This window comes from Dasypus novemcinctus, chromosome 24 (assembly GCF_030445035.2).
Source record: "Dasypus novemcinctus isolate mDasNov1 chromosome 24, mDasNov1.1.hap2, whole genome shotgun sequence".
In the NCBI taxonomy this organism is placed as follows: domain Eukaryota; kingdom Metazoa; phylum Chordata; class Mammalia; order Cingulata; family Dasypodidae; genus Dasypus; species Dasypus novemcinctus.
In genome coordinates, this window is record NC_080696.1 from 38,277,059 (window position 1) to 38,302,246 (window position 25,188).

The following is a 25,188-nucleotide window of genomic DNA, read 5'->3' on the forward strand; positions in this document are numbered from 1 at the left end:
TGTTAGAAAGAATCCACCTTTGCAGGAAATATTAAAGGAAGCCTTACAGCCTGAAAAGAAAAAGACAGGAGTGAGTGGCTTGGAGGAGAGTACAGAAGAAAGAATAGTAGAAAGGATAACCAAAAGAGTAAAAAGACAGACAAAATAAGATATGACATATGAAAACCAAAGAATAAATGGTGGAAGTAAACTGCATTTATAGTAATATCATTGAATATGAGTAGATTAAACTACCCAATCAAAAGATATAGGCTGACGAAATGGATAAAAAATCATGAGCCATGTAGGCATCATGCTGCCTACATGAAGCTCATATTAGACACAGGGATACAAAGTGGATGAAAGTGAAAGGTTGGAAAAAGATATGCCATGCAAACAATAACAACAACAACAAAAAGAGTAGGGGGTAGCTAACTAATATTGGACAAGACAGACTTTAAATTCAAAAAAGTTATGAGAGATACAGAAGGCCAATATATACTTGAAAAAGGGACAACCCACCAGGAAGAAATAATCATAAATATCTATACACCTAACTAAGGTGCCCTGAAATAAATGAGGCAAACTCTGGCCAAACTGAAGGGAGAAAGAGACATCTCTACAATAATAGCTGGAGACTTCAACACATGATTAACATCATTAGATACAACAACTAGACAAAAGATATACAAGGAAACAGAACATTTGAACAATATGGTAAAGTAGCTAGACATGTGTAGAACACTGCACCCAAACTCAGTGGGTTATACATTCTTTTCACCTGCTTATGGATCTTTCTACAGGGTAGACCACAGGTTAGCTCACAATGTAGGTCTCAATAAATATAAAAAAACTGATATTATACAAAGCACCTTCTCAGATCATAATGGAATGAAACTAGAAACAAAAATAGACAGGAGAGAAGTAAATTTGCAAGTGTATAGAGGCTGATCAACATTGTAAACAATCAGTGGGTCAATGAAGATGTAAGTGAACTTAATAAATATATTGAGATGAATGAAAATGACAACACAACTTATCAAAACTTATGGGGTACAGCAGAAGCAGTTCTGAGAGGGAAATTTATAGCCCTAAACACTTATATGAAAAAAGAAGAAAGAGTTAAAATCAAAGATCTAACTGGACAACTAGAAGAACTAGAAAAAGAACAGCAAACCATTCCCAAGACAAGCAGAAGGAAAGAAATAATATAGATTAGGGCAGAAATAAATGATATTGAGAAAGAAATAGAGAAAATCAACAAAACCAAAAACTGCTTCTTTGAGAAAGTCAATAAAATTGACAAACCCCTAGCTAGACTAGCAAAAGAAAAAAAAGAGAAGATGAAAAAAATAAAATCGGAAACAAAAGGGGCGACATTACAACTAACTCCACAGCAATGAAAAGGATCATAAGAGGATATTATGAGAAATTATATGCCAACAAACTGGACAACCTAGATGAAATGGACAAATTCCTAGAAATGCACAAACAACCTACGCTGACAATATAAGAAATTCAAGAACTTCACAAACCAATCACATTTAAATAATTGAATCAGTTATCAAAAATCTCCCAATAAGAAAGGCTCAAGACCAGATGTATTCACAGGTGAATTCTACTAAGCATTTCAAGAAGAATTAACACCAGTCCTATTTAAACTCTTCCAAAAAATTTGAAGAGGAAGGAAAATTACCCAACACATTTTATGATGCCAACATCACCCTATTATAAAAGCCAGATGAAGACACTATGAGAAAAGAAAATTATAGAGCGATCTCTCTAAAGAACACAGATGCAGAAATTTTCAACAAAATTCTTGCAAAGAGATTTGAAAAGCATATCAAAAGACTTATACATCACAACCAAGTGTGACTTATTCTTGGTAATGCAATGGTCAAACATAAGAAAATCAATTAACATAATACCTCACATTAACAAATAGGACCAAAAAAATGATCATCTTAATCAATGCAGAAAAGGCATTTGAGTCTTTCGACCGGAACCGCCATCTTGCAGTAATTCGCCAAAATGACGAACACAAAGGGAAAGAGGAGAGGGACCCGCTATATGTTTTCTAGGCCTTTTAGAAAACATGGAGTTGTTCCTTTGGCCACATATATGCGAATCTACAAGAAAGATGATATTGTAGACATAAAGGGAATGGGCACTGTTCAAAAAGGAATGCCCCACACAAATGTTACCATGGCAAAATGGGAAGAGTATACAGTGCTACCCAGCATGCTGTTGGTATAGTGGTAAACAAACAGGTTAAGGGCAAGATTCTTGCCAAGAGAATTAATGTATGCATTGAGCATATTAAGCACTCTAAGAGCCAAGATAGCTTCCTAAAACGTGTGAAGGAAAATGATCAGAAAAAGAAGAAAGCTAAAGAGAAAGGTACCTGGGTCCAACTGAAACACCAGCCTGCTCCACCCAGGGAAGCACACTTTGTGAGAACTAATGGAAAAGAGCCTGAGCTACTGGAACCTATTCCCTATGAATTCATGGCATAAGTGATGTTAAAAAAATAAATAATAAAAGATTTGTGGATTGTAAAAAAAAAAGAAAAGAAAAGAAAAGGCATTTGATAAAATCCAGCATCCTTACTTGATAAAAACACTTTAAAAGACAGGAATAGAAGGAAAACACCTCAATATGATAAAAGGCATAGATAAAAACTCACATACAATATCATACTCAAAGGGGAAAGGCTGAAAGCTTTCCCTCTAAGATCAGGAACAAGATAAGGATGTCCACTGTTACCACTGTTATTCAACATTGTGCTAGAAGTTCTAGCTAGAGCAATTAGACAAGAACAAATAAAAGGCATTTAAATAGGAAAAGGGGTAGTAAAACTTTCACTATTTGTGGGTGACATGATCTTATATTTAGAAAAGTCTGAAACGTCTATGACAAAGATACTTGAGCTAATAAATGAGTTCAGCAAAGTGGCAGGATAGAAGATCAAAGTGTAAAATCAGTGATGTTTCTTTGCACTCGTACTGAACAATCTGAGGAGGAAATCAGGGGGGAAATTACATTTACAATAGCAACAAAAAGATTCAAATACATAGGAATCAATTTAACAAAAGAAGTAGAGGATGTATATGCAGAAAACTACAAAACAAAACAATGCTAAAATACATCAATGGAGACCTAAACAAATGGAAAGATATTCTGTGTTCATGCACTGGAAGATGTCAATCCTACCCAAACTGATTTATATATTCACTGCAATATCATTCAAAATTCCAACAGCCTACTTTACAGACATAGAAAAGGCAATTACCAGATTCATCTAGGGAAGCAGATGTGGCTCAAGCGATTGAGCTCCCACATACTACATGGGAGATCCTAGGTTTGGTTCCCACTGCCTCCTGGAGAAGATGAGCAAGACAGCAAGCTGGTACAACAGGCAGGTATGGTAAGTTGATGCAACAAGATGACACTACAAGGAGACACAAACAAGAAAGACAATGGGAGACACAACGAAGCAGGGAGCTGAGGTGTCTTAAGTGATTGAGTGCCTCTCTCCCACATGGGAGGTCCCAGTTTCAGTTCTTGGTGCCTCCTAAACAGATGATGTGCAGACATAGAGAGCACACAGTGAATGCACACACAGAGCAGACAGCAAGGACGAAACAAGGGGAGGAGAATAAAAAAATAAAAATAAATCTTTTAAAAACATTCATCTAGAAGGGAAAGTGCACCCGAATAGCCAAAAGCATTCTAAAAAAGAAGAGCGATGTGGGAGGAATTTCACTACCTGACCTTGAAGCATATGATAAAGTTACAGTGGTCAAAACAGCATGGTATTGGCATAAAGAGAGACATATCAATCACTGGAATAGAATTGAGAGTCCAGAAATAAACCCTCACCTCTATGGCCAATTGGTTTTCAACAAACCTACCAAAGCCATATTAACACGATCAAACAGTTTCTTTAACAAATGGTGCTGGGAGAGCTGGATATCCATACACAAAAGAACGAAAAAGGACCCCTATCTCACTCCCTATACATGAACCCTATATAAGAATCAACTCACAATGGATCAAAGACCTAAATATAAAAGTCAAGACCATAAAACTACTAGAAGAAAATGTAGGGAAACATCTTAAAGACCTTGTGGTAGACAGTGGTTTCTTGGATCTTACGCCCAAAGCACATGCAACAAAAGGAAAAATAGATAAATGGGACCTCCTTAAAATTAAACACTTTTGTACCTCAGACTTTGTCAAAAGAGTGAAAATGAAGCCCATTCAATGGGAAAAAATATTTGGAAATCACACATCAGATAAGGGTTTAATATACATGATATATAAACAGATGTTACAAGTCAATAATAAAAAGACAAACAACCCAATTAAAAAAGGGGCAAAAGACATGACTAGACATTTGTCCAAAGAAGAAATACAAATAGTGAAAAAAAAGTGAAAAAATGTTCAATATCATTGTTAGGGAAATACAAATCTAAACTACAACTAGATATCATTTCACACCTATTAGAATGGCCACTTTTAAAAAGACAGAGAACTACAAGAGTTGGGGAGGACATAAATAGGAACACTTATTCACTGTGGGAATGTAGAATGGTACATTCTAGGACTGTTTGGTAGTTCCTAAAGAAGTTGAAAATAGATTTGCCAAGTGACCCTGCAATAACACTATTGGGTATATATCCAGAAGAGCTGAGAGCAGTGACATAGACATCTGCTCACAGATGTTCATAGTGGCACTATTCACAATTGCCAAAAAGTTGGTTACAACTCAGGTGTCCATCAACTGATGAATGGATAAACAAAATGTGGTTATATTCACTTGATGGAATAGTATGCAGTTTTAAGAAGAAATGAAGTCATGAAGCTAGTGACAACATGGATGAACATGGAGGACATTATGTTGAGTGAAGCAAGCCAGACACAAAAGGACAAATATTGCATGAATGTGCTACTATGAATTAAATATATTGTGTAATCTTAGAGAGTTAATAACTTGAATATGGGTCACCAGAAAATAGAATGAGTTTAGAGAATGGAAAGCTGAGGGTTAACTTGTATAGAGTTGGTAAAAAGGATGTGTGTTTATCTTTGGAAATTAATTTTAAAAAAGGTGAAAGCCCAACATAATATTTATAACTAGCAGTATTATCATGTTGGTATGAAAGTGGCTTAAAGGGAAAGTCTAGGGAAGTGGATGTATTGAGCTGCCTACCATATGGGAGGTCTAGATTCAGTTCCCGGTGCCTCCTAAAGACAAGCAAGACAGCAAGCTGACATGCTGGGCTAGTGCAGCGAGCTCATGCAACAAGACGAACGCAACAGGAGATACATGGAGGAAGTACATAATGAGAGACACAACAAAGCAGGAAATGGAGGTGACTCAAGTGATTAGGTGCCTCCCTCCCACATGGGAGGTCCCAGCTTTGGTTCCTGGTGTCTCCTAAAAAAAGAAGACCACACACAACAAACAGACACAGCAAATGCAAACAACAAGGGGTGGGGAGAAATTAATTAATTAATTTAATTAATCAAAAAATAAAATAAAGGGAAGTCTAAGGTCATGTATATTACTAAAAGGAAAGCTAAAGGAGACTGGGTGTAGCTCAGTGAATTGAGCACTGTATTAGTCAGCCAAAAGGGTGCTGATGCAAAATACATTCCACCCTCTGAATTCCAAAAAGACCTGCTGTAAAAAAAAAACTGGGTTCAAAGAAACCACAAAAACCCATACCTCGACCTGCTGTAACAATATTCGAACAAACCTTAAATCAGTAACAATGCAAGTACTAAATCATATCACAATCAATTTTAAAAAATGCCATTTGTCTTGGGGCAAAGTCCTGTCTGCAATAGACCTCTCAAACTTACAAAACAATTTTTCTGTTTCCAATACACAAATGGGGAGGCAGATTTGACTCAGCTGATAGGGTGTCCGCCTACCATATGGGAGGCCCAGGGTTCAAACCAGGGCCTCTTGACCCATGTGGTGACATGGCCCACATGCAGTGCTGATGTGCACAAGGAGTGCTGTGCCACACGGGGGTGTCCCCTGCATGGCGGGGGGGGGGGGGTCCCACGCACAAGGAGTGCACCCCTGCAAGGAGAGCTGCCCCATGCAAAAAAAAGGAAAATGCAGTCTGCCCAGGAGTGGTACCACACACATGGAGAGCTGATGCAGCAAGATAATGCAACAAAAAAGAGACAGATTCCTGGTGCAACTGACAAGAATGCAAGCAGACACAGAACACACAGCGGGTAGACACAGAGAGCAGACAATGAGGGTAGAGGGGAGGGGAGAGAAATAAATAAAAAATATGAAATCTTAAAAAAAAGAATATTTTTTAAAAATACACAAATGCACAGACAAAGGATAAACATTTTAATTACAACAAGGAGAAATTGGGACGGAAATATGAGTCATGGGTCCTCTACAGTTCAGTAAACCGCAGGGCATCCTCCATTCGATTGCAGTTCAAGAGTCATTCTTAAGATGATGGTTTCTACTCCTTGATGCCTCATGGGAACCCACCCTATCCACATGCTTGCCCAATGGCCATTTTCTGGGTTCCACCCTTATCAAGCATTTGGGTGTCAACAAAGCTCCAGACCTCACCCTCCAAGAGTGTTGGGGTGATTGCCACACCTTACCCAATCTTTGGGTTAGAGTCTTAACCCCTCTAGTACAGTGATGTAAAGATACTCCCCCTAATGTCTGGCATACAAGCTCAATCCACTCAGAGCAACGAGTTGACCGCCTGGCCTTCCCTAACCTTTGGCATGCGGGCTCAACCCTCTCAGAGCAATGAGTTGACCACCTGGCCTTCCCTAATCCATGGGGGACAGGTCCACTCCTCTTAGACCTGTGGGGTGCTAACCTTAATCTCCATAATCCTTGGAGAATGTGGTCCACCCTTTTTACCCTGGGGCAGCAAAACTCTCCCAGAACATCAGGTAGGAACATGAACCCTCTTCAACTGCTGGTGCAAACTCACCCTCTCTGTACACATGGATGGGGTTTCTTTCTTGGCTCAAGGTGATGTCTTAATTTCAAATCTCAGCTTCCATGGTTTTCCTCTTAAAGCTGTTTCTCCTTCAATCTCTCATTTCCATGTCCTTTTTAGTTCAAGCTGACAGTGGTTTTGTTCATACAGCTCTCTCAAAAAACTTGTTGGTTTAACATGCAAGAAGCAGGGGTCCAAGCCATCAAACAGTAAAACTTTCCACAAGTCTTTTCGAGATAACTGCATCTTCAATCTTGATTTGCAAGTTCCAGGTTTAGTTAAGTCCTCCAATGGGGCTCTTTCATCTGGGAGCTTGATTTCCAGGGGCTTGGAATTTCCAGAATCAGTTTCTGTTTTCTTTGTGCCCAACAGTTCAGTCCTCAGCTTATCTTGCTCTTCTAGGGTTTTACTATAAGGTACAAGCAGAAGCCAAGCTGCATTCTCTGAATTTACTTTGGAAAGTTCTTCAGCTTAATACCCAGGCTTGCCATTTTCAAATTCTGCCTTCCATACAACACCAAGAGTTAATCTTGCTAAGTTCTCTGCAACGTTAAAACACGATCGCCTTTCCTTCAGTTTCAAATAATAGTTACATCATTTACTTCTAAGGCATCATAAAAAGTCTCTTCAGCATCCATATTGCTATCAACAGTCTCTTCAATGCACTGAATGTCTTTTCTTCCAAGCATCTCATAATTCCTCCAAGAAATACCACTTACCCATTTATAAAACTGTTCCAGCATTTTGGTAATTGCAAAAGCACTTCCCCACTCCTCGGTACAAAATTCTGTATTAGTCAGCCAAAAGGGCACTGATGCAAAATACCATAAATTGGTTGGTTTTTATAAAGGGTATTTATTTGAGGTAGGAGGTTACAGATACCAGGTCACAAAGCATAGGTTACTTCCCTTACCAAAGTCTATTTTCATGTGTTGGAGCAATATGGCTGTCAATTGGTGTGAGCGTTCGGGTTCCTCCCTTCAGGGTCTTGCCTCCCTCTGGGTTCAGGTTTCCTTCCCAGGGCTTGCTCCTTCTTGGGCTCAGTGTTCCTCTCTTCCTGGGGCGTGCTTAGCTTTCCTCTGTAAGCTTATTTCCCAGGATTCCAGCTCAACACTTCAGCAACAAACTCCAACATCAAAAACCCTCAACTCTGTCCTTTGCCATGCCTTTTATCTGTGAGTCCCTACCCATCAAGTGGTGGGGACTCAACGCCCTAATGACATGGCCCAATCAAAGCCCTAATCATAACTTAATCACACCCAGGTACAGACCAGATTACAAACATAATCCAGTATCTATTTTTGGGATTCATAACCATATCAAACTGCTACAGGCGCCTTCTTAAAAAAAAAAAGGAATGCTAAAAAATGTAACATGGGACTGTATAGCACAGTAAACCTTTAGTAAAGTATGAGAATGGGTAATTGCAAATATAAGACCATTTTTCCTTGACACTGAACAAACATGTGTTAATACTACAAGATGCTAATATTGGACCAAAAAAAAACCATTATGCTAAATGAAACACACGAAATACTATATATTGTATGATTTCATTTATATAAAGTGTAAATATAAATCTATCTCTAAGGGTTGTGGAATTTCTTTTTGGAGTAATGTAATGGTTCTAAAATTTTTTTGTGGTGATGAATGCACAACATTGTGATTATACTAAAAGCCATTGATTTTACACTTTGGATAGATTGTATGGTATGTGAATATATATCTCAATGAAACTGCTTAATAAATAATTGTGCAAGAATAGCCAGAAACAGTAGCTATGCAGAGCAGGGTAATCACAGAAAGATTAATAAGTGAAGAATTTTGTTTGTTTTTTATTATTGAAATAGTTAAAATACTCTAATGATTGAAATGATGAATGCACAACTATGTGCTTATACCAAATACCCTTGTTTGTATACTTTGGATAAATGTATGCTTTAATAATATGGATCAATAAAATTGGTTTGTTTAAAAAAATAAGAAAGAAAACACTTAAGAAACAAAGCATTCTGTTGCAAATATATGAGCCTTGTTTGGATTTTTATGTGAACAAACTATAACACAAATGAATAAACCAATAAAAAATTTTGAATGTCAACAGGATATTTGAAGATATTAAGGAATAATTGTTGATTCTGTAGATGTGTTTTAGGGATACATTCTGAATGGATGATATGATGTTTGGGATTTCCTTCAAAATAATCTATTGTAGATATAAATGAAGTAAGTTTGGTCTAGTCAACTATGTTTTTTGGGGAATGGGGAATACCAAATTACTTTATTTAAAGGAATGGTATAAATAAAAGAACTTGGTGGATGTTGGTAAAATGTACAGAAACGGTAAAGGTAAACCTAACATGTATGCACTGCTGTGGTGACCTTGGAAGTCACCTCATGGCTCTAGGGAAGTCGGTATAAGGTTTAGCTCTCATCATCACTGTTTCCAAAGCAAGATCGTCAAAGAGATATTCTGCCAGGATCCAGGGGCCCCCATCTTGTACAAATTTGTTGTAGGGTCATCCAATTTTTTGATGGACTTCACCTGCTCATTGAGGTAATGCGTCTCAATGAAGTCACATAAGTGGGGATCATTTTCAATTGCCAATTTGTACAGTTCTAATAATGACTGATTCACCCTTTTTTCCAAGTATAATAGACACTGTGTTGCATTCAGCCTGCTCTCCCAGTCACATGGTTCTGGTTTCTTGATACACTTAAGGAAAATTAGGCCATTTCATTGGTTCTGTAGTTTCAGAAGTTTCTCAGCATGTTCTCCCTCCTTGGGAGACTGGTGAAGAAACTATTTGGCAAAGCTCTTCCAAGTCACATCATCACAGTCAAAGTAGCAAGACATCAACAGGTAGCTGTAAGCAGCTTAGGGCTCCAGGCAGACCTGGTGATTGATGGCGGCCTCTCAGTCCTGGCTGTAGCTCTGGATCACCTGCGTGGTCACCATGGTGGCCGGCTGAGGAGAGGGGGTGGCGGCGGTGGCCAAGGGCTACTCAGCGTGGCTGGCAGGCTGGGGCGAGTGCCAGGTTACATTCAAGTACTGTTGAAGCAGGACTCTTCACCAAGACTGACCCCAGTCAACTATTTTTGAAGTCCAATTCATTGAGGTTGGTGAGGAATACATAGGGGATTATTACCTGTTCTAATTTTGTTTAAATTTCCTGTAATTAAGTTTAAAAGCTCACCTCTTTGGAGAGGCCGTCCCTGACCACCCTAAGGTAGAGTGCCTCTCCCCATTTTTTAGCACAGCATTGTTTCCTCATAGCACTTATCACAGAGCTATTTTATATATCTACTACTTTAAGTTCTCACCTCTAGAATTTAATTTCTGTGAAAATAAAAAAAACTGCTGTTCAGCACTGTCTCTCTAGAGCTAGGGTTGGTACACATAGAAGTGTAATAAATAAATCTTTATTGCATAGAGGGATAGATGGTGTATTAGTCAGGGTTCTCTAGGGAAACAGAATCAACAAGAGATATCTGTCAATAGTATGCAATTTTATAAGTCTCTCACATGGGGATGCATAAGTCCAGGTTCTGCAGGCAGGCTGCCACCAGGGGCTCCAATGAAAGTTCGACGAAGGCTTTTGATGAGTTCTGGGAGACACTGGCTGTCAAAGACAAGCTGGAAAATTCTCACTCAGTGCTGGAATCACTTCCTCTTTTAAGGCATTCAACTGATTGGATAAAGTGTCATTCATTGCTGATGGCACGCTCCCTGATTGATGTAATTGTAATCAGCTATCTGTGATTTACCACTACAGTAAAGTCACTGGTGACTAAAGTCCATAAGGGCCCTTGTATTACAGTTAGCCCAGTGCTTGCTTGACCAAACAAACGGGCACAATTACCTGGCCGAGTTGACACATTACCCTAACCATGACACATTACCCTAACCATTACCATTTAGATAGACGGACTAAAGGGCAGAAGCACAGGCTAGAGCGAGAACTAAGAAAAATACATTTATGACAACATTCTCTCCTCAGATACCAGAAAAGCAGAACATTGAAAGGAAGGGAGATTCAATTTTCAATCCATGGAGTTCTTTGGAGCCAGCCAACTCTGGGTTCAGCTGCTTCTTCAAGCGTCTGAGAAAAAGAAACGAGATCTGCATTTGCAATTGGTTTAACCATGAACTCCTCCTTTGAATCTGATGAGTGAGAACAATATGTAAAATGGAAAAACATGATAGCCAGAAGCAGATTTGTTTATTGCTATAGTTGAGCTTCAAAAAAATAAAATAAAATCATCCAGTGGTTATGTAGAGTCTAGGAACACCTGCCCCAGTAATGCCAACTTGGAGGTAAAGGGCTGACTAGGGCAGCTGAGAAGTGGGATTTTCTGCTTGACAAGCTTCTTCTCCCTTGCCCTGCCCTGGTCTTCAGGTGACAAGAATGTTTCTGGCCCTGCTGGGGGTTCCCATGGCCCTGAACTCACAGTCTTCTTCTGAAATCTTGATTTCTTCCGTTTGAGGGAGTAGAATTCTCTCATCAAGTCTTCCACTTCCCACTGCTCTTCCTTCAGCCTCTGGCAACAATGCAGGGCAGCTGGGTCAATGGGGTGTGCTTCAGTGTTGAAGATGTAGCCCCCAGCCCCCAAGATGCACTCCCCATAGGGGGTTATCACCGCATCAAAGGTGGAGCCATTGTTGTGGATGAAGTTGGCTGGGTCAAACAGGAGGTAGAGGTATTTCACAGTCTCCGCCAGGAAGAAAGACTCCATGCGGTTGTCAAGCTTGTGGTCTCGCAGATCTTTGATCTGTCACAAGGGAGAGGGAGGCAAGTCAGAACAGCGTCACAGCGAGGCAGAAAAGGTCAGGTGACCCATTATAAACTCCAACTCTGCCGCTAAGCAGCCTGTCTAAGCCACCACCACCTCTCGCCTAGATTATTACAGCAACTTCCACCCGGGATTCTTGCTTCCCTCTACTCTTGAGTACATTTATATCATAAATCTTACCTTTCATCCCTCTATTTAAAACTCTCCTTTGATACTCCATTTCATGCAAACTAAGCGCCAAAGTCCTTACTTTAGCAGGCTCTACGTGATCTGGCCCGTTACCTCATCTTTTGCCACTCCCCCCCTTTTTCCTGCAGCTATAGTCGCACTGGCCTTGCTCTTCCTTGAGCGCAGCAACCATACTCCCAGCTCAGGTTTCTCTGCGTGTTTTCCTTTCAGCCTGGGGATCTCTGTCTCCAGATGGCCTCATAGCCTGCTCGCACACCTACTTCAGGTCTCCCAGCTCAAATGCTTCTTCATCAGAAACATCTTCCCTGACATCTCTATATAACATGACAATCTCCTTTCCCCCTTACCCTAATTTTTTGCAACTATGAATACAGATCTAATCATCCTTTTTAATGATGACATAGTATTCCATTGCAAAAATAAAATGTATCTTTATTTACCTAGCTAATCACTCCTTTGATGGCCATGAAGGCTGTTACCAAGTTTTTGCTACTTAACCCAGAATCTAATGAAGAAAAAATCATAATGAGTTTACAGGAATAGATGAGGAAGATTACTTGCTACAAGTATTTATTTTAGCTTCTCAGAAGTAGCAATACAATTTCTTAAACAAAACTGATCCTCAGTGGATATCCACCCTACACACAAAAAAAATGTGACTCAAATATGGACTTGACATACTAAGAATTATTATTCTCTTGCCCTGTTTGACAAAGGACAAGAAAGTCAGACGCCTGTTCCCACTATACCATGGAAGACTTCCAAAGGGGATCATTTTCATGGAAATAAATCTAATATTCCTAAGAAAATCCCAGTGGGCTTAACTTTAGCTTTCCACAGAAATCAACATATTAGAAACCAGAAAATAGCATTGCTTTATTTATCCCCTATACCTATAAGTCTTTACTTTAAAAATATGTATCTATGCTTTATTTAAAAAATATAATTACATTATAAAATTTTGAAAAAGAAAGTTTTTAAAAAATATTTTTAAAATTCCACATTTTAATATAACCTCCCTAGGTTTTTTGCAGAATTTTTTCCAGACTTTTTTCTTTTTTTTATTCTTGCAGTGTTTATTTTTTTAATTAAAGTTAATAGATCACAAGGAATCTTACATTAAAAAACAAAAAACATAAGAGGTTCTCATATAACTCCCCCACTCCCCCACCTCCACCACATCATTTTTATAAATTGTATTTTTTTGAAGATATATACATCACACAAAAAAAGTTACCTTAAAAAATATGAGGTTCCTGTACACCCCCCACTCCCCCCCACCCCACTCCTCCCACACCAACAACGTCCCTCATCATTGTGGCACCCTCATTGCACTCAGTGAACACATTTTGGGGCATTGCAGCACTACACAGATTATAGTTTACCCTGTAGTTCACACTCCCCCCAGTACATTCAGTGGGTTATGGCAGGATATATAAAGTCCAGCATCTTACCCTGTAATATCACCAGACTTTTTTCTTACACATCTGGTTTTAACGTGTCTGTAGTGTTTATTTATTGCTTGCCTGCTTGGGTCCTAGGGGATGTGAGATGGCTCTACCCTTGACCCTTCTAATCTGTTCTCTACAGAGGAGCTAAAGTGATCTTTCCAAAATATAAATCAGATCATGTCACCCCCATCCTTTAAATTCTACCATGGCTTCTCTTTCTAGGCAGAACATCCAAACCCTTTACCACAGCTTCTATGAAGACGTAGATGGTCTGGCCCCTGCCTGCCTCCTGGACCCTATCTCCTCCCACTTTGCTCCTTGTTCACTCCACTCTAGCCACACTGGCCTTCTGTCTCCCACCTACCAAAATGTAAGCTCCATGAGAGCAGGGACTTGGGCTTTTTTCATTGCTATAACCCTTGGGCCTAGCACAGTGCCTGGCACATGAAAGACATGCAATAAATATGTGTGAGAGTGTTTGGACTGTTCTTATGTTAAGCGTTCCCAGGTTTGAATATTGGGCTATGGAACTCTGGATTTCCCTTCTTAAAACCCATTTTATAGACCCTTTTACAAAACTCACTGTTGCAAAGAAGCCAATTCAGACAAATAAAGGGTTTCTGATGCATGGGTAATGCCAAAGGCATGAAGTTGAGACCCCTGGGCACTAATCCTAGCCCTACCTCTACTAGTGATATGACCCTGGGTTTCTCTGCTCTTCAGTTTCCCCACTTATAAAATAAAGGTGTTATGTAAGGTTCCTTCCAGGGCTAATATTCCAGGACTCTTCACCCTTAAAGTAACCTCTTTAGTCCCTGGAGGAGACATTTATCAGTTCTTGGGCCTGAGGAAATACTTACTGTTGCAAATCCGCACTCCACCTTGCTGATTTTTTCAATGGATTCCACAGCATCTCTTCCGAGTTCTAATAGGGTGGGATCCCCCGTAGCACGGTAGAGGTACATCGCACTCTCAATAAGTTCTGTGAAGTCCAAAGCAGACCGTCCTCACCCAGTGGCTGAGCAGGGTTGGCTAAGGGCCCACTCAGGGGCAGTGAGAGACTCCTCCTCCCCACACTCACACTTAGATGGACGTAAGGGCCCTCAGATGCCTTTAGGTTAGGCTCTGTGCTCTGACACTGCTGATCAGAGACCTGCACCAAAAGATAGGCACTGGCCCATCTAATTATAGAGTAGTAGTTTATTTCCCATTTGTTATTGTTTTTTTGGTATAAAGCTCCTTTGAGAACTTTATAGAGGAAGGGTGCCTGGACTAAGGCATACCTGGATTTCTGGCACTGGTGCCCTATTTTCCACTGATGTCTTCCTGCCAGCCTGTCCTACAAAGGGAACAGGTTGCATCTAATTAATCAGGTCTCTATCACTGGTGGTAACTGAGCAAAGACTGGACAACCAATTGACAGGGATATACAGGGGAATTTCAATTAGAAGATCTCTCAGATTCCTTCTAACCCCAAAATTGCATAAGCCTAAGTCTTACATTCAGTCTCAAACTTTGATCTTCATTTTATCTATTGATAACACTAGATACCATACCCTCTCAAAGTTTTCCTAAAAAAACAAAAAACAAAAAAAAAAACCCAGAACCAGTGCATAAGAAAAACTAAGAAGAGAAGCTTCTAAGGAGTCAAAAGGGATAAATCTGCTCTTTACAGTTGTTGTTTTACTCCCTCTTTTGTTCCCCCTCCACAATTTCTATAATAATCACTTGGGTTAGAGAAGGAAGGAAATAGGGCAGAGGAAGGCAGAATGGAAAGAAGCCTGTTCCACTGCTAAAAGGCAATTCAGGTGGGAAGGTGTTTGAATCTAAAACAATGGTAATGTAACCAATTTTGGAGTAGGGTATGACTATGAGTGCTGATTAAGCTTCCTTCCTCGATGCCCCTTGTCCCTCCCCTCCTTACAATTTTTAACCTTCCTGAAGTCAATCAGATGACATCAGGACAGGAAAGGAACTTAAGACAGAATCTGGTGCGTAATCCCTACCCTCTGAGTCTTGATATCTGAGCTGTATGCTGAGGGGTGGGGGTAGATAAGACTAAATGATTCCTAATGTCCATTCCAAAGTTCTAACATTCCATACTACAGAAGCATAACTTATTCTGACTCATTGACTTATATAGTTTGCCCACACTTCTGAAATCCCGATGACTAAAGCACAAAAGGAGTCAACCTGGTTCTCCTTTCCAGTCACTTCCCAAGCTTGAAAAAACACAAGATACAGTTAAGAGACCTGGGTTCCAGGCTTTGCTCCTGTATCTAGCAGCTTCAGGTAAGCCATTTTAACCCACTGTACCTCCCGTTTTCTTATCTGAAAATATGGGGATAAACAATTCCCAGCAGGAAAACCACCCACAGCCACTAGAAGGATCAGACTGAAAACAATGGACTTGCAAGCCCTTGCAAAGCATGGAACCCTGTAGAGACTGGAAGGTTTGGGGTTTGAAGACCCAAAGCCTGTGGGCTGGCAATGAGCCACTGGGATGCTGCTCACCTGGCCGAAGTGGGTAGCCCTCTCGCTTCTCCACTGTATATCCCTGAGGTATGTTGTAAAATTCTGGGAGCCCCCCAAACTGTTTCCACACGGTGTAGTAGTTGAGGAAGGTCCTCATGGCATTGTCAATGTCCCCAATGAGGCTCTGTAAACGAGAAGCAGTTGTCAGGCAGTACCTACCATGCATAAAAACCTACATAAAGAACACCACATACCATCTTAGGGAAAAGAGACAGCAAAGATTTTGGAACCAAAAAGTCTGGCCATTGAACCATAAGTCTGCTATTTACTCATTGCATGCTCTGAGCCTGTTTCCTCATCCATAAGATATAAAATTCAACAACTATCTTGTATGTTGTTGTGAGGAAGAGAGATTGTATACCAAATGCCGGACTGATAATAAGTGCCCAGTCAAGTCAGCTGCTAATAATTTTTGAATAGGGTAATTCAGTCACCTGGTTCAAGATTCTAAGACCAGGAAAAATGTTGACTGTGCTAAGTCCCACTCCCACTGCAGACCCCCAAAAGATAACCACATTTGTTTCTTACATAATTTCCCTGAGTTTCTTTATGCAAACATAAGCAAATGTGAATACATATTATTTTCCACACACTAAAAACAGCCTATTAAATATATGTTCTGCACTTTTCTTTACCCATTTAACAATATATCTTGATTTTTCCATAGAAATACATAGAAAGCGTAGTTATTTATATGCTCCCATTTATATGGCTGCATAGTTTTCCAATGCTTGGACCATAATTTAATCAGTTTCCAACTTTTAGCTATTTGGCTTGGTTCCAATCTTTGTTATTACAATCAGTGCTGCAATAAATAACCCCCCCACATACATCACTTCAAATATAATTTCCAAAATTAGGACTGCTGGGTCTGAGATTACATATATTTACAATTTTACTAGCCATTGCCAAGTAGCAATTAATATTAATATATGCTCACAGTTAAACAGCTAACTTCTTGACACCTCCAAGAAGTGGATAGAGAAAACTTGATACTTCCAAAACAAAATTCTTATTCTTCTCACTTTCTCACTTCTCCCTTCTTAGTAAATGCACCACCATCTGCCCATTTATTCTAGTCAAAAAAACTGATGGTCATCCTTGACTCTCCCTTCTCTCCACTCCTATGTCCACTCCATCAGTGACACCTGTCAATTTCATCTCCAAAACATCTAAATTTTACTCTATCTCTAGAGCCACCACCTAGTTACCAGCATCTTGCTCCAGATGACCTCAAAGGCCTTGCTGGTCCCACTGCTCTCCCACTTGCCCCTCTCCAATTCACTCTCCTCGAAGAAGCCAGAGTAACGGTCTTACTACATATTCCAGACTCTTCAGTGGCTTCACACAGGCTCAGAATAAATCAAGATACCTCAACCTTGCCCTCAAGGCCCTGCACAGTCTAGTCACTGCAGACCTTCCATCAACTGGTCATTCCCTGCCCTGGACTTTTCTTTATTCCTGATAAGCACTCAACTCCTTCGTGCCACAGGACTTTCACACACGATGTTTCCTCTGCCTGGAACATTGCTCCCTTATCCACAATTCTTCATCCTTTAAGTGTCAGCTTAAATATCACCTCTTCTGAGAGGCCGTCCCTCAACACCCTGCCTAAAAATAGGTCCAGTATTCTTTCTCAGCCTTTTATTTGTTTCCTTCACTGCAACTTATTATTTTATGTATTTGTCTGTTTAACTTTCTCTTTGTGTCTACCCTTCTAGACTATAAACTTCATGAGGGCTGGACTTGAAACACAGTAGTATTCAGGTATTTGTTGAATATCTCAGTATTCAACCAAGGAAAGCCCCCTTTCCTCAGTAGGAAACATTTACCTCACAGAGTGTTGGGATGATTCTCTGTAAAGTGCTTGGCACATAAATGGTTCTTTCATTAAGTGTTAGGGCAGAAAGAAGTCATCTTTAACCCTGCTACACAAACATAAGTTCTGATATCTATATTTCCAATTTTTATTCTATTCAAAGTTATATAAGTATTTTTTAAAACAGGCAGGAATAAAAAGATACATATCCTCTTAATTAGATAGAATCAGCCATTTTCACTTTGTCTTCTATTCTTTAAGACACAAGGACAAAATTTTACAGAGCAAAAAAATAAAAAACAAAAAAATTTACAAGAGCTGTAATCAGTGTGCACATACTGATACGTTTTATTGAGTATTTTGGATTTTGCTCTTGTTAATCAACTCAAGGAATCAAATTTTCAAAAGTTTTAAATTATCATTCCTAATTCCTCACTACAGTCTAATAAGCAATTTTCATTCCTTCATCATTCCTTGATTCCTGTTTACCACTTCTTCCTGTAATGAAGGCATTTATACACTAATTTTTTTCTAGCTAAAATTATATAATAATCCATTGTATTAAAATACAATCACTTATTCATACCTCTGGTATTGGACATTTGGATCATTTCCAATTTTTCTTGTCATGAACTTACTGTGAGAAATATCTATAAAACAGATTTCATCTTTCCCTCCTGAATTATTTTCTTGGAGAACATGCACATAAGTGGAAATATGAAGGATTAAAGGGCCTGATAATTCTATGGATGAGTTGTACAATTAAGTTTTCCAGGAAGAATACGGTCACAATAATTTTAAGGAAACAGATTCCCAGATTCTGTACTTTTCTTAAAATGGATCTGCCTGAAAACATGCTTAATACAATGCAGGATCTCCATTCTTACTGTCCCTTTCACAATTGCCCTTCCACCATTCTACAAGAGCAAGGGGTACCTATCAACAATCTCTAACCTTAATATGGAACAGGAGGAAGCATATGTGGCTTATTGGTTGAGCACCTGCTTCCCATATATGAGGTCCTGGCTTCAAAAAAAAAAGAACAGTGTCCTGTAATATAAAAATTTCCTGAACACCAAACTAGTTTAAATTTAAAATATTACTTTAAGTGTTGAGAAATGAATGACTCTAACCACTGGGTAACAAATCCTTCTGCAAATCATATGGTTTCCAGTTCCCTGCTTTCAAAAAATTGGAGGAACTGGTCAAGTTGTCAGCAAACAGATCATTAAAAGCAAGTTTTGACCACAGAGTATTATTTGATTGTTTTACCATAGAAAAGCTGAACCATATATTGTTTTTTGTAGGTCAAAAAAGGTTAATAATGCCAATTTTATATCGTTCAATTTATTAACTCTGAATGATTTTTTAAAACTTAATGACATTGCAATACTCAAACTCCTTCCATTTCCATATACTTATTTATGTGAATAAGGCTTTTAAGCAGCCATGCCTATAAAAATAAAAAGCAGGAATAAAATTGATGTTTAACCATGTCACATATTAGGAATAAATAATACATACGAATACATAAACTAATTAAAAACAAAAAAGTCCCTACCTCATTAAGAAACGCATTTTTAATAAAACTTTTTAGGTTTTATAATTTTTTTGTCAAAAACTGGAAGACATTTATGTTGTGTTAATCAATTACATATTAATACATTTAATATCTAAACTCAGAAGAAAAGAAATAGTCAGAGCTTACGGTCATAGGACATTTTTAAAACATTTAAAATTTCTATTTAACATACAAATTTTGTTAGAGATATATGATAGAGTAATCAATAACATATTTAGGAACATAAAATATAGTAAGTAGGAAAACATTCTGTGGAGGGAGCATTATGGAAATACAAGTTAATGGAAAAAAGGAATAGTAAACAACTTTAAACATGTAAGATTAAAAACATGGCCACAGGAGTTGCTGAGGGCAGGGAGAGGGAGGAAGAGGTATGATATGGGGCCTTTTAGAGACTTGGGAGTTGTCCTGAATGATATCGCTGGGACAGATGCAGGACATGGTTTATCCTGCCATAACCCACTGGATGGACTGGGGGAGTGTGTGAACTACAATGTAAGCTATGGTCCACGCAGTGTGGCAGTGCTCCAGGGTGTACTCACCAAATGCAATGAATGTGCCTCACTGAATAAAGGGAATGTTGACGTGGGAGGAACGGGTGGGAGGGTGTATATGGGAACCTCTTACGTTTTCTAATTTAATGTTTTGTATGATCTATTTATCTTTTTTAAAAAAAGAAAAAACAAAACAAACAAAAAAAGTTAATGTCCTAACAGGGACACCTGTCAGAAGCTACCTTAATCTGCATATTAAAGTGGTGGCAATAGAAAACAATCTTGATTCCATTGGAAATAGTAAATTTTCATAAAATAATGAAGATAGTAGTTGTTCCTGTACTGCTAAAGTAAAATACCTGTTAATTAATGAAAAAGAAAAAGAAAAAAAATTTAAAACATGCAAGTGCTGTCATATAATATTTGAAGATTTTAGAAGATCAGGACCAATACTGAATGTTTCCAACAAGTGCTCGCCAAACCTCTTTCCCCATCTGTAAAATAAGAGGGTTGGCGAAAAGTACATTAATGGGGGACTAGCTAAATAAATTACAGTATATTTATTCAATGGGATATATATAGATATTAATAAAAGTAAAACTGATCCAAATGTATTGATAAAGAATCATCTCCAAGAAATAAATTTAGTGAAAAAAATGAAAAAGAACATGTATAAGTTCCTATTTATGTAAAAAAAGGTGGGGAGGGGAATTCACACACATTATATATAGAGGACACTGATAACAGGGGTTGCCCCTGGGGAGAGGGTCTGAGGGCGGAGACTGAAGATTTCTTTTTCACTGCCTTCCCTTTCGTGCTTTTTAAGTTTATCATCATGTGTATATTGTCACCTTTTCTTAAAATTTTAAAGACAAAACATCTAGTTTATAAAAACAATTTGGGGGAAGCGGACTTGGCCCAAAGGACAGGGCATCTGCCTACCACATGGGAGGTCCGCGGTTCAAACCCCGGGCCTCCTTGACCTGTGTGGAGCTGGCCCACGTGCAATGCTGACGTGCACAAGGAGTGCCGTGCCGTGCAAGGGTGTCCCCCGCGTAGGGAAGCCCCATAAGGAGAGCAGCCCAAGGCAAAAAAAGTGCAGCCTGCCCAGGAATGGTGCCTCACACACGGAGAGCTGACACAAGATGATGCAACAAAACAAGACACAGATTCCAGGTGCCGCTGACAGGAATGCAGGTGGACACAGAAGAACACACAGCAGATGGACACAGAGAGCAGACAATGGGGGGGAGGGGGTTGGAAAGGGGAGAGAAATAAACAAATCTTTAAAAAAAAAATTCGGAACAAAAGTTATTTTGGTACAGTTAGGGGGTGGGCTCTAAGGTCCCTTCCAGCTGCAACGCCATTAGACTGGTTAATGAAGATAATAATAATAATGATGATGATGATGATGATGGCAGGCAGAACTGTCCGAGCTTCCTTTCTGCCTCTTCTAAGTCTGCTGACAAGAACAAGGAGATTTGAAATACCCTGTGAAAAGACAGCTGCCACCAGTTACTGTTACCGCCCAGCCTGAAGAGACACTGCTTACTTTATTTTTTTTTAATTTTTAAAATTTTATTTCCCCGCCCCCCTTGTGGCTTGCTTGCTGTCTGCTCTCTGTGTCCATTCGCTGCGGGCTCTTCTGTGTTCTCACTTGTCTCCTTTCTTTTTATTGCGTCACCTTGCTGAGTTGGCTCACCGCGCCGTATGCGGGCCGGGCCACGCTCCGCAGCACCTTCACAGGGAGGCCCCGGGATAGGAACTGAGGGCCACCCATATGGTAGACGGGAGCCTATCTGATTGAGACACTTCCCCCCACCTTATTTTAAATGGTACAGCATTCCACAGCAAACTGGAAGCTCAGTTCCATCACCTTAGAGCTACCCTTGGAGAACTCAGTTGGCAGAATCTTAAATCTGTCGAATTCCCTCCAAGTGTCTCTTCTGTCCCAACCACACTTCCAAAAAAAAAAGGACTCAAGCAATTAAGTACCTTATTTGATTTTTTTTTTTTTTGGAGTGTAAAGCAGGCACTCAACCACTTGAGCCACATCTACTCCCCATTATTTGACCTCTACATCAACATGAACTTGTTTTGCCAGTTTCCAAAGAAAAATGACCACCCTTGTGACCCTTCCTACCTGCAGACCGGGCCAGTAAGCTTCCAAGGACTGGAAGACTGGCATGGACACAGTCCCCTTGTACATCTGCACCCACAGGTACCAGTCATCGAAGCGGGTGTAATTCCTAATGGCTTTGTTGTACTCTGCAGTGGAGGAGATGGAATAATGACATGTTAGGGATACAAAAGACAGGTCTTGTAAATACAAACACTGACTTACACTTTTGGAAGATCATATCATGGTCTAGTCTCAAAGCAGACTAGGATGCAATAAGATACAGAGGAAGGGGCATAGGCTCTAGAGTCAAACTCCCAACCCCAGCTTTGCCACTTGCTAGCTGTGACCTTGGGCAAATTTTTCTCTCTTGAGCTTCAGTCTTATTATCTGTAAAGTGGGGAAAGTAATGTTACCTACCTCATGGGATTGTTCAGTCATTCATTCACTCAACAAATACTCACTGAGCAACTAGGAGGTGCCAGGCACCTAGGCAGTGGTAAGCAAGACACAGTCCAGCCCTCATGGAGCTTACATCATAGTGGGGAACTTGAAATTGTACCTCCTCCTAGATTTTATATCCAAAAAAGTTGGAAGTATGTTTGTTCACTGCTGAATCCCCAGCACTAGGACAGTTTCTAACCATTAGTATATGCTCAATAACTATTATCTGAATGAATGAAATATAAGCTCAATAAACATCATCTGAATGAATGAATACACATGCAAACAAACAAGAGAATCTAAAACTGTGTCATAAAGAAAAAATGAAATAATCCATGTGCAGCATTTGGCACGGTGCTTGGCATGCAATGGTACTCAATACATATTTGCTTAATAAATGAATGTTGGCTATAATAATATTATTAGGTGTCCAAGAGCGTCTCAATATCATTATTGCAATCAGTATTTAAGGGCCTGGAGGGTCAAATGTACTTATTCAATAGACATTAATTGACCGCCTGTTACATGCAAAGCATTGTGAGGAATATAAAGATGAATAAGGCATGGATTCTACACTCAAATGGTAGAGCTGTGGCTGCTGACAGCAGCTGACTGCAAGGAAGAAGACGAACGTCCAAAATTCTAAGGAAGTATCAAGCCACTTCCTGGGGAAAGTTATACTTAAGTCAGCCCTTGAAGGGTGGATAGAATTTGGACACGTGAAGACAGAGAAAAGGTTTTCTAGGAAAAGGAAACACCATGTGCAATGGCCAGAAGGTAAGAAACTCAGGGCCACAAACAGTGAATGCAGCATAGTTCAGTCGGTTGTTGCAAGAATATACCAAGAGGTGTACTGGCATCAAGTAGGCCTTGTAAGTCCGTGTTGGCTTTGAATGAAAACACAGGGATTCTGAATTTATTCTATGGGCACTTGGGAGCAACTGAAGTTTGTAAACCAACAATATATATCAGCAGGAAAAATCATGGGAAAAGCCCCATTGCCCTGCCCTTCTTACCTAGGAACATGGCCATGAGCTTCTTATCTTGAAGCAGGATGGCTCCTTTCACCAGATACTCGAAGTAGGAATCCACGCCAGCCCCAATGCCTGCATCCTGGGCCACCCATTTGCCAGTGAGCACATCAATGTGGTTGCCAACCTGGGGGAGAGACAGGTGGTCTCATGGCAGGGCCCAAGGCCAAACAAGGATATTCCTGACCCCCTGACTGCCTAATGAGATGCCAGCCTAGCATCTCGGTGCTTCTTGGGAGACCTGCAGGCTTTAGGGGGACAAGGCTGGAAGTGAGCTGCTCAGGGTCATGGCCAGCCCTCCTACATATCTGGAAATTCATCTCCTACACATACATTTATGTGCAGGAGATTAAGTTATACACATTGGGCAACAAATGAAAAAGAGAAATAATTCAGGGTATTTATGCCCTGCTTAGAGTGAGTGTGAGAGGGAAGATGAAAACTTGCTATTCACACAATCTATCTCAGCCTTCTCACCACTCTGCATGTAAGTCTAGTATCTAAAGACACAAAACATATTTTACATATTCCCATAAACTAGCTCAGGAAGGACACCCAAGAAACCGGTAAGAGTGGTTGCTTCTGAGTATAGGAATTGGGCATCTGGAGAACAGGGATCAGAAGACAGGCATCACTGGTACATTTTCATATCCTTTGACTTGTGGACCACGTGGCTGACACCTTTTAAAACTTAAATTAAAAATTTCAGTGAAGACACGTTTTTCATATACCTCAGACTCTTGCGGAAGCTGATAACTTCATCTGGTGCTCAGTCAAAGAAACAACTATCTGTTCAGTGTTAGTCTGGGTTCCCCCACAGACAGGCCCTCAGCAAGGAAAAGTACAAGCAGTTGCTGTGGGAGATGAGTCCTGGGAGACACTGGTAGAGAAGTGGGAAAGTGTATCAGGGAAGGAAAGGCAGTCCACAAAGAGGGCGCAATCAAGCCAGTTAGCACTGTGGGCAACTCGGGGCCAGCCCCATTGAGGAGTTCTGGGAGTGAGTGTCGAGTGCACCCCTCGAAGTTATCTTACCCTTGGGGTGGGGAAACTGGAATGCTCATTCACGAATTTCCATCAGTCACTGTTGGGAATGCTTCCTGGGTATCGATAAGTCCCTCCATTTCCAGGCAAAGGCAAGCAGAAGAGGCTACAGGCACCAGGGAAAGCCCCCAGGCAAAGACACGCAAGGGACAGCAGTTGGAAGACAGGCCAGTGTGTATGGAGATGGTAAGGACTAAGAGGCTACGGACAGGACACCAGCAGTGTCTACTACAGTTCCAGGGCTGGAGAAAAGCGGCCTCTGTTGGACTTGCTAGGACATTCTATAGATCTCCAGAGGAGCGTCTTCCTATAGGATTTTCAAGGATACTACACCCAAGTTTTGCTTACCAAGCTGATTCAGAACCAAACCCTCAGTATAATGTGCCTCCACCTAAGGCATTTTCAGACAACAGTCTTTCAAATTCATTACATCTTAACACATGAGCTTTACCACTGAAGTAACTAAGGATCAGAAAGGTTGAGTGAATTGTCCTGGGTCACACACTTTTGACACAGCAAGGCCAAGGCTCAGACCCAGTTCTGACTAAATCCCTTGTTCTTTCCTGGATAACTTTGGTTCAATTACTGTCAGTCTCATTGGATTATCCAGTTTAGGAGCAAAAACTGACCTTAGATATCATCTGGTCTAAAGTGTGTTAAATTTCCATGGGTTAATAGATATTATGTGGAGAGAGGGAAACTAAGA

At 40.0% G+C, this 25,188-nt stretch overlaps 1 protein-coding gene and 1 pseudogene across 2 annotated transcripts in view; one reads left to right on the forward strand and one right to left on the reverse strand.

Annotated features, from left to right (window-relative positions):
• Positions 1–1,976: 1,976 nt before the first annotated feature.
• On the forward strand, positions 1,977–2,524 carry LOC105745798 (large ribosomal subunit protein eL21-like; annotated as a pseudogene).
• Positions 2,525–9,233: 6,709 nt separating this feature from the next.
• Positions 9,234–25,188, reverse strand: part of EDEM2 (ER degradation enhancing alpha-mannosidase like protein 2) — a 35,126-nt gene continuing 19,171 nt past the window's right edge. The window contains exons 7-12 of one of the 2 annotated variants that reach the window (XM_058286971.2): positions 23,427–23,568; positions 21,991–22,115; positions 15,932–16,076; positions 14,278–14,399; positions 11,436–11,756; positions 9,234–11,086 (exon numbers count right to left, since the gene is read on the reverse strand). In XM_058286971.2, the coding sequence (XP_058142954.1) occupies positions 11,021–11,086; positions 11,436–11,756; positions 14,278–14,399; positions 15,932–16,076; positions 21,991–22,115; positions 23,427–23,568 (921 nt within the window). In that variant the 3' untranslated portion in view covers positions 9,234–11,020. Of the gene's footprint in view, positions 11,757–14,277; positions 14,400–15,931; positions 16,077–21,990; positions 22,116–23,426; positions 23,569–25,188 lie in introns of both variants that reach the window. The other variant, XM_058286970.1, reaches the window with a different exon arrangement.